At 44.3% G+C, this 10,139-nt stretch overlaps 2 protein-coding genes across 3 annotated transcripts in view; one reads left to right on the forward strand and one right to left on the reverse strand.

Moving 5' to 3' along the window:
* Nucleotides 1–10,139, forward strand: part of LOC143989872 (gastrula zinc finger protein XlCGF66.1-like) — a 153,566-nt gene that overhangs the window by 74,633 nt on the left and 68,794 nt on the right. The window lies entirely within an intron of this gene.
* Nucleotides 1,824–5,532, reverse strand: LOC143989809 (uncharacterized). 2 transcript variants are annotated; one of them, XM_077490082.1, is made up of 5 exons: nucleotides 5,365–5,532; nucleotides 5,160–5,248; nucleotides 4,906–5,047; nucleotides 3,626–3,733; nucleotides 1,824–3,084 (listed from the first exon to the last, which is right to left on the reverse strand). In XM_077490082.1, the coding sequence occupies exons 1-5, from the start codon at nucleotides 5,447–5,449 to the stop codon at nucleotides 2,639–2,641; spliced, it is 870 nt and encodes a 289-aa protein (XP_077346208.1). In that variant the 5' UTR covers nucleotides 5,450–5,532; the 3' UTR covers nucleotides 1,824–2,638. The 2 variants fall into 2 exon arrangements, with proteins under 2 accessions (XP_077346208.1, XP_077346209.1); XM_077490083.1 differs by lacking the exon at nucleotides 3,626–3,733 and having other exon boundaries at nucleotides 5,365–5,529.

Genomic DNA, 10,139 nt, shown 5'->3' on the forward strand with positions numbered 1-10,139 from the left:
TTACAATACATTGTTGCCAGGTGTGCCAGTGGGGTTGAGTTTGTTCTTGGGGACCAACAATATTCAAGCAGCTCCTGTGAGTGTAGCGCTACAATTTTCTGAAGACTTTCCCAATTTCCTAAAGCCATAGTCATTCAGCCTTCAGGATACCCCAGTGACAGGGCCTGGAAACTGGCTAGGTGCCCAGCCAACAGGGCCTGAAAACTGTCTGGGTGTCCCATAGATCAGATCCTTTAAAAGGTGCTACATCCCAATGCTGGGATTCTGTTAGCCATCTGAAGGTTTAGCACTGGACTCTCGAACCCATAGAAGTACTCTGACACCAGGGTGTCCCATTGTAACTTGACATTCCCCATCTTAGTTACAAGTTTGGTTTCTAGAAACTGTGTTGCATTTTAATGACCACCTAGGTCTTTTCAAGGCATTGGTTACCCTCCCCTGGTCCCCTAACACACCTGTATTTGTAGAAATTATGCCTGGGTCAGAGAAAAGTTCATATAAAACTCATCCCTTCCCCAGAGGACCTCTACTACTGGAGCTGTTAAAACAAGTGCAGTTATGGAATTCAGAGTGGGTGTCTGGACCACCAGGCTTTGGCACAAAAGAAGCAAATGGCTGCAATAAAATCTCAGGAAAGGCAGCTGTTGGAATCCCAGACCAGATAGGTAACCCATGTCAGATATATCACAAATGTTGTCAGTTTTTCTGATATGAAATTATAAATAATATGGATTCTTAATAAGATATGCAGAATGCCGTACCAAAATATCTCCACATACACCACTGTGGAAAAATCCCCAGTTGCCACAGTTTTTCACATATCAGGACCCAGTCATATAGACCAAATTTGGAATCAAGAAGGTAGGAGATATTGTGTGTAATGGAAATCTCTAAATTTCATTTGCCAAATGCCCATCTGTCCCGCCATTTGCAATTTAGGCATGCATATAACATTTAATTTGGTGCGTCGTCTCTTCAGGTTCAAGTGAGTGAGCCCTGTCCAATATTTATAAGCAACTGTTTAATCTCCCTGGTGGTCTGATTATGTCTGATTTTTGACTTGTTTTGTGTGGAAATTTGTTGTTTTATATTGTAGGCCTGTAATTTGTTGGAATAACTCACTTAAATCTGTCCAAACAAGAGTCTAGTAGACATCCTGGGTATGATCATTTTGAAACACAAAATCATAAACTATAATATAATAAATAACTATAAATAATTATAAAAAAATAATAATATAATAAGAATAAATTTTATTTAATAATGTAATCAAAAAGACTGAAATTTGTAGGGTGCAATATTGCAAGTCACTGTAATACTAGACACTGCATATTTGTTTAATAAATATCCCGGGTATGATAAATTTTGAAACATGGGACTGCACAAAGTCCGATGTCACAATCAGGACAATGGAACCTGGTTTCCTTTCTGATTTTCTTTCCACTGTCATCTTGCTTCGAGCAACAAACCACGCACATCCTTGTGGGTGCTGACTTTTTCTCGGTTGGTGGGATGTAGTCCATGAAGTGACGACCAGTCAGACGTTCTGGATTGACAACGCCAACAGCACGACGTCCAGCTCTATTCACAGCCATTGATGGTGTTAGGTGGTTCACAAAGATCCGTTCGGCAACTTTCCAAATGAAGTCAGAATGAATCACAGGCTTGTCACTCTTTTTTTTTAGCAGAATGTAGGCATTCCACAAGCATTGCTCAAGAAGTTGCCTAAAGATCTTCTTATAGTAATTCTTTTGCTGCTTCTTCATTGCTGGTTAGAATGTCATTGCTTGGTCAGCTCTGTCAACACCTCCCATGGTGTTATTGTAGTCTATCACTACTTCACTACTACTGGCTTCATAATTTCTTTCCCACCTCTTGTGCGTACCATAACAGTGGAGGTATTATGAACTGTACTCATTAGGCACACATCTTTCTTGTCACGCCATTGCAGTGCCATCATTTTGCCTTTCTGCCAGGCAACCATTTCTCCAGTCTTCAGCTTCTTATTGCCAAACATTAGCAGCATGTCGCGCCGGTTAGCCCTAATGGTTCCATAGGCATCTGTTTTGTTATGCAGCAGAAACTCATAAAGTTCAGGAGATGTATACAAGTTGTCAGTTGTTATGCAATAGCCCTGATTTAGCAATGGCTCAATGAGTGATAGAACGGAAGATGTTGCCATTCCATAGTTGCTGTATTTTGGATTGAATTTTGTTCCTTTTCCAGTGTATAGGACAGAATTCCAAATGTAGCCAGTTGACGATTCGTATAGCATGCAGGATTTTACGTCAGATTGTGCTCTCTTTGATGCAATGTATTGTAGCCTGCTGAGCCTTCCCTTGTAGGCCATTAGACTTTCATCTATGCTGATATCCCTTTCTGGCACATAGCTCCGTTGGAAATTCTTTAGAATCATTTGAGATACTTCCCAAATGTTCTTGAGTTTTGGCGCAGGATGAGTACTTTCATCAAATTCTTCATTGTTTTCAAAGTGTAAATATTTCATAATCAGGGAAAATCTGTACTCTGACATGACCGTGCCAAAGAATGGAGTGGCAAGTAATTTATTTGTTGTCCAATACCACTTCTGCAGGGGTTTCCCCACCACCCCCTGAATTATTATTAGGCCCAGAAATTTTCAAATGTCATCTTTGGTCACTGGTTCCCACTCTCTGCTTCTTGGAAACTTCCGATGCGTAGTAGCTAATTGTTGCTCTTGGTACCGGTTTGTCTCAGTAACTATTTTTTCAATAACCTCATCAGTCACAAATAGTTGTAAGTATGTCAAGGGGTTGTCGTCTTCAACATCTACTTTCATACCAGATGCTCCAGTAAATGGGAATCTTGGGGGCAATGCACGATCCGTACCGCAGTCAATAGAGGACCAAGTCCGCATATCACTGAGCTCAGCCGCAGAATCGTTTCTGTCGTCACTTTCAGTGTCTGATGACGAATTTCCCCACAAATCACTATCGTTCAATTCTGCAAGTGATTCTAATTCACGATCGCTGTTTTCAAGCTGGTCTAAAACTGCTTTTGACATAGAGGGACGCTTTTTGGATGCCATGGACGTTCTCAAGTTTTCTGGTAGAAAGAATGGTAAAAGTGCAGGCAGGGCTCTGGACAAAGCACTAGGGACAAAACTGATGTCAAATAATTTGGTAAAGTAATCTAATCCTAACAGGTTACAAAGTTTTGTGTATGTGTTATGTTTTGTACTTTTTGAATTTTCCACCGATTCCGCCTCATGCATTGCAAAGCTCGCAGGGAATGGAACCCGGAACACAGATGAATTGGGCGGAGGATCCGGCCGGAGGACACAGCGGGAGTACATTGCGGGATCCTAGGGACAAGGTAAGTACCTGTACATGGATACTACTGTGGAATCCAGAGTGTGGCTTGGGGTTATAGCTTTTGGTACTGAAAATGAACCCCAAGCCTCCCTCGAGATTACCAGTGAGGTTAAGTTTGGATTTAAAATGGAAACACTTCCTGCACTCAGTACAGGAAAAGCTCTTCTCTGTTGGAAGGACGGCCCCGTCCCGCACAGTCTGAGGTTCCTCAGGATAAGAGGAATACGATGGTCCATCTACACTGTGTGGTGCCGGATGGACATTTGAGTTACCTGGGTTTTCTCCTGGACTATACTGTGTGATGTCCTCATCTTCTACTTTACAGTCTGGAGACAACGTGAGACAATCCTCTGAGGTTTTCCTCATCTCCCGTCCATCTACTAAAATAGTAATACAAAGATTATTACTAGACATGAGCTGATTGGTTCCCCTAAACCAGGACTCCGCCCACATCAGGCAGCTTTGTCTCTGAGGATCTTACAATTCCCCCCTCAAGGTAACTAGTAAATGGGTCCTCTGATCTCCTACCAGATCATTTCTTTATTCATGGACCTTAGTCAGAGAGTGAGGAAACAACGAGAACTGTCTTCTATAGGAGTGACAGTGATGAGGGGATTATAGGACGAGTGTCCCCTCCCCCTCTATCACTCATTGCCATCTTCCCAACACAAGAAGTCCTGCACTTCCTTATTTAGTCCATGATTTAGTCATGAATAACAGCGGGGCTGAGCCCCACCAGAGGTCAGAGAGTGAGGATGGGGGGAGGACAACCAAGATGAAGACTGGACTGATCCTGAAGACACCCATCATTGGGTTATTGACTCCTCCCTCATTATCACTTTCTGTTTAAGGTTTTAAAGTTTGAGGATGTTATCACATTATTATCACCATGTAAAAGTCTGTGCTCCAATCACATCATCAGATATAAAATGTTAACTTATTATATAGGATGAAAAAGTGATGACTATCTATTATAAGAGTGATGTACAACATAGAGTATATAGTGCAGGGGTCAGGAGTATGTAATGTAGAATATAAAGTATACAGTGTAAGGGTCAGGACTCATAATATTGTTATTCCGCAATCAGTGGAAGATTAAATATTTACATGAGACAAGTTGCAGAGGTCCCACACCGCTGCCTCCCATCTCCTGAGACTGCACTCAGTGACTTGGGTCTGAGACTCCCTCCACAGCCAGCAAGTAATCCTTGGAGAATTGTTCTGTCAGAGATCTTGCTAGACCTGTACAAGAGGGAGAAGATCCAAGGCTTCTAACCCTGGTGCCTCTGTTGAGCAATGTCTATGGTAAGAAATCTACATTTTGCTGCCAGCTGAGTGCCGGAATGTCCATAAATCCAGTCTAGATACATACATTTTTCTGCAGCACAGAGAAGGAAGATTATCGGAGAGAAATCCAGGAATACAGGACGGGGAACACAGCTCAGGAAAGTGACCAGGGGATTACAGGCTGATATCACCCAGCCCCCGCCCTACTCTGGACCAATCAGTGAGCAGTATGGGTGGAGGAATGTATTTAGTGTTAATGACCCACCTGTGCTGATCTCTGTAGGAGTGTCCTCCTCTATAAATGTCCCCGTTATTCCATCCTCCTCCATAGACTGCTGATCATCCCTCACATACCTCTCTTCTTCTTCTGCTTTAACCTCAACTTTTATATCTATCAAATCTTCAGCCTCAACCAAGAAAATGAGAAACAATATCACATGTAAAATATAAGCTCACATAAAAAAAACGATACAATAGCTCCACAAGTCCATGCTCTAGAAGAAGCTCTGTACCACAAACCTTGTAATGATGAGGGATGGTGTGATCTTCCTCTTTGTAATACAGAGGACGGGGACATCTCTCTGGTGGGTTCCCATTACTGGATCCATCTGTAGGAAACACACACACTGACTGAATACATTGTTTCTATGTGTTTATCAGATGATGGGGGATCTAGGTGGAGCCTCCGTACTGCTCTCTCCTTTACAATAAAGTCTCCTCTTACCCGGTGATGTGAGGGGCGGCTGATTGTCCATCATGACGTCCTTGTAGAGATCCTTGTGTCCTTCTAAATACTCCCACTCCTCCATGGAGAAATAGACAGTGACATCCTGACACCTTATAGGAACCTGACACACACAATGATACAGTCACCATCCAGACACATCCCTTATCTGTTACTGGATAATGTCCCACAATTCCCAGAATCCTCCTCACCTCTCCTGTCAGCAGCTCCATCATCTTCTTGGTGACTTCTAGAATCTTCTCCATGTTGTGTCTCTCAGGTTTTAGGGAGTCACATGGAGGCACTGTGATGGTCATATGATCACCAGACTTCACAAAAGGAAATCTCCGTATTGAGGAACCAATAGGAATATCATGTTAGAATCCCAGAATCCTCCTCACCTCTCCGGTCAGGTCTGTGTTTTATTAATAGAGATAAGAGTGATGTCATGTGACCTCCCAGAATCCCCCTCACCTCTCCGGTCAGGTCTGTGTTTTATTAATAGAGATAAGAGTGATGTCATGTGACCTCCCAGAATCCCCCTCACCTCTCCGGTCAGGTCTGTGTTTTATTAATAGAGATAAGAGTGATGTCATGTGACCTCCCAGAATCCTCCTCACCTCTCCGGTCAGGTCTGTGTTTTATTAATAGAGATAAGAGTGATGTCATGCGATCTCCCAGAATCCTCCTCACCTCTCCGGTCAGGTCTGTGTTTTATTAATAGAGATAAGAGTGATGTCATGTGAGCTCCCAGAATCCTCCTCACCTCTCCGGTCAGGTCTGTGTTTTATTAATAGAGATAAGAGTGATGTCATGTGACCTCCCAGAATCCTCCTCACCTCTCCGGTCAGGTCTGTGTTTTATTAATAGAGATAAGAGTGATGTCATGTAACCTCCCAGAATCCTCCTCACCTCTCCGGTCAGCAGGTAGATGATCTCCATGGTGAAGTTTAGTATCTTCTCAGTCATGTGACTCCGGTCCTCCTCCATCCTTATTGGCACCATCATTTGATCTATACAGGTCTCCTTTTAGATGGATAACTTTAGTAAATTAAATTAAGAATTATTTGAATGGTATTCGTCACACAATAGGATGTAGATGTGAGGGGGCTAATAGAAGGGTTGCTGTATATTGAAGAACTACTGCCCCCATGGGAACATATTTAATCTGGACTGTTTAGTGTTTTCTACATTTTTGAGGTCCTCTTGCCCTGCCGGACCAAAAATTCCCTTTTGTCTGTTGTTTTTTTTGGGTTTTCTTAACTGGATTTGGTGAGTTTTAGATCTGCAGATAAGGAATGATAAATACAATATTTCTTTGATTTGTTTGCTCTGAGGCAGTGCTATGAGGTCAATGTATCGTCACCAAGACGTTTGGCCAGAGTTGCCAGCTAATTAGCATAACTCCAGCAGCAAGACTCCAATCTCCGGCAGCCTGCTGACTGATCGGAGTGATGTCACTCTCTGCAGTAAGAGAAGGGATCAGATTGGATAACAGGAGGATGCTGCTGGTGGAGTAGAGAGCTGTGGGGGAGGAGTCTGTTCTGTTCTCCCCAATAGCAACCCAGTGTGGGTAGGAAGAGGACAGCAGTGGGGAGGGGTTGTACTCTTAGTCTTGGTCTATTTTGTGTCCTGCAATATATTTCTTGACCAGTGAGACGGTGAGGTTAAGGTTTCCTTCATTGCTGGCAGGAGTTCTCTAAGGAGGTCAGAATTGTAAGTGCAAGTGAGCTGGGAGGACCATCAGAGGTCAAGAGCCCCTATGAGCCCTAAATACCCTTCTTAGCTCAGAGACTTACAACCTACCACTAAATACCCCCTCAGAGACACCCACAGCCCTTCGGCCCCACTAACCTCTCAGAGTTGTTCAGCACTATCACTTCCTGAGAGGACCCCAAAGTCCTTCATCTATAATTCCTCTTCAGGGGTTCCAGAGACCTTTAGTCCCGCTACCTCCTCAGAGACCCCTCATCCCCTCTACTTCCCTCAGTATTTTCCTCCCTCTGACACCAATGATGGAACATATTCTTCATGGCAGCCTAGGAAATGTTTTCTTCCTCCTGATCAGCAATGTAAGGGGCTCTATGCTCCATACTCCTGACCCCGGCACTCCATCATTGTGTTGGCTGCATAGTGTAATGATTGCCCATTGGCTGCCTGTGTAGTGTAATAATTGCCCTTTGTAGACCATGTATGGTCAGGATCGCCATTGTCGTGTCTATTTATTATCAGTGCTGTTAGTTTAGAGGAACATATTACTAGGATCTCCAAAATGAAGAGAATGTTCCGGCTCCATAAATTGGGGAATATTCTGCCCCTGAAGGGGTTAATCTAGGTTTCCACACTATATATGTGTGTATCATCATCTGCTGGAGATAAAAGACATCACAGTGACTATGGAGGAAGAGGACGGACATGACGGGAGGTTACTGGGTGTAAATAGAAAATAAGATCTTATTACCTCGCCTTCTGCCACTTCCAGCAATGTCTCCTCTCTACTTCCTTCTGACTCACCTCTCACCCGGAACTTCCTGTCTATACCTGACATCACTTCCTCTCTGTATTCCATAGAGACTTCCGGTCTGGGTAGAAGTGAGATCACCACCTTGTGGAGATCAGAGGAACTGCAGCGCAGAGAAACGTCTGGTAGTGTGAACGCGGCCTTGTGTGTATGGTATGCACTGTATATCTGATTTGCCAGGACAGTCACTCTCTTTAGCTATATGTCCCATGATGTCTGTGTCCCAGACTCTATCCTGAGAATTACAGCATAAAGTGTAAATGTTTTTGGGTTTAGACGCAGGGAGACCAATCAGCATCAACCCTGCCAGGTATGTAGAAGTCATTGATTCTCACTGTGTATCCCATCCTCTGAGAGGTGGTAGTGCCTAGAGGAGGGGAGTGGGGGGGGCTGTGTGTGTGAGGGGAGGGGGTTTGTATGAGAGTCATCTGTGTGTGGGGGATTGGGGTGCTGTGTGGTGTCCTGCTGGAAAGAAAAGGCCACCCCTCCCCCTTCCATGTCCCACCACCTAGCTGGGGAGCAGCTCCCAACTTCCTATCTGCACCGAGCATGTGATATCATTGCCAGCTGTCCACTTCTAGGAGCAAATTTCCCCATGTACCCTATTCATCCCCTCATACCCCTAGTTACACCTCATGTCCTTCTCCACACCTCACTCTTCTTCCCTTTCTGCCCCTCTCCACTGTTCTTTATTTTCTTTTAACCCTCTTCATTCATTATCTTTTCACCACCCCACCCCCTCTTCACTGCCATATCCCCCTCTTAACTGAACTGTCCCCATCTTCACCCTCCTATTGCCCTTCCTTCCCCATATTCACCCCCATACCTCTATTCACCTTCTTGTCCTGCTTACTCCCTCTTCCTCCTCATCACCACCCCATCCCCCTCTTCACTGAGCTGTCCCCTTTATCGCCCATTCTCCCCTCTATACTACTCTTCCTCTTTCTTCACACCCCTTCCCCTTCTTCACCTCTTCTCCTTTTCATCCACTTCCTGACCCCCTCTTTACCACATCCTCCTACCCCCTCTACACCCCCTTCTCCTCCTTTGCTCCCTCTTTCCCCTCTTCACTTTTCTGTCCCATCACTCCCTGTTTACCATTTTCACCCTACTGCCCCCTCCCCCACTTTACCTTCCCTTCTCCCTCTGCAACCTCTTTGTGTAGTGGTGCAGATTTTCAGTGTTAATGCAAGTGGTGATATATTGCATCCCAGCTGCCTGACAACCATTCTCTGAAAATTGTTCCAACACAGATGCTTCTGAATATGTAAACGAGCCCTAATATGTAAGACTAAAGCCAAATCCATAAATCATTTTACTAATGAGGGAGACCTTCTTGTCTGTCCTTATTATGATAACTCTTCCTGTATATACAGTATTATAAAATGTGATTGTACAATAGGTTATCAATATGCTTCTTGTAGATCCACACCCATTTAATATGAATGCCCGCCCCCAATTAACCACTTTCTGACCGGGCCATAGCCAAAAGATGGCTACAGCGTGATCGGCTAATTCTGGGAAAGCGTCCAGAGCTGTCCTCTCAGAATCACTCTTCCCACACCCCCCTGGGGCGTGCACCCAGGAATGGCCGTGACCGCCGGGTCCTCCCTTTACCACATGATCGCCCCTTCCAATGACAGAGTGATCAGTTGTCAACAAACCAGAGCATGTCCGGTTCAGCTCCTCCCCTCTCCTCACACCAATCGGGACAGTGTGTGAGGAGAGGAGGGAGCGGGTGCAGCAGAGCTGTGGGCTTGATCTGAAGTGCCCACAGCGCTGATCTGTGCCCATCCATGGCTCACCCATGCCCATCCATTCTCCATAACAACAAAATAGAGAAAATATAGTTCTCCCAAGAGACAGGACACAGTGATTGATTCAAAAAAGTTTATTATATTGAAAAAACACAAACAAATTAATGAAAAGGAGGGGACTAACAGTTTACCACACAGGTAGTTTAAAAATAGGACAAGGTTGTCATATGTTAAAAAGAAGGGGAATCGCAGCTGCGCACACCATTCACACCCGCATTCACATTTTTTCCCCCTGTTCGGTGGCTCAATTCACAATAATGCGATTAAAGTGACTACTGAAGAGCGACGTTTAGCCCTTCAGCCTTAGTGAAGCGCGAGAGTAAATATGTTTTTTCACATTTCTTCACACTGTTTATGTTTAAATTTCACGGAAAAGGCCTTTGTCCGTGGCGACATATATGCTAATAGAATGAACAAAGGAAGAGCGATCGTTCGCT

This window comes from Lithobates pipiens, unplaced genomic scaffold, assembly GCF_037356315.1.
Source record: "Lithobates pipiens isolate NorthernLeopardFrog02 unplaced genomic scaffold, aLitPip1_a1.2 Scaffold_18, whole genome shotgun sequence".
Classification (NCBI taxonomy): domain Eukaryota; kingdom Metazoa; phylum Chordata; class Amphibia; order Anura; family Ranidae; genus Lithobates; species Lithobates pipiens.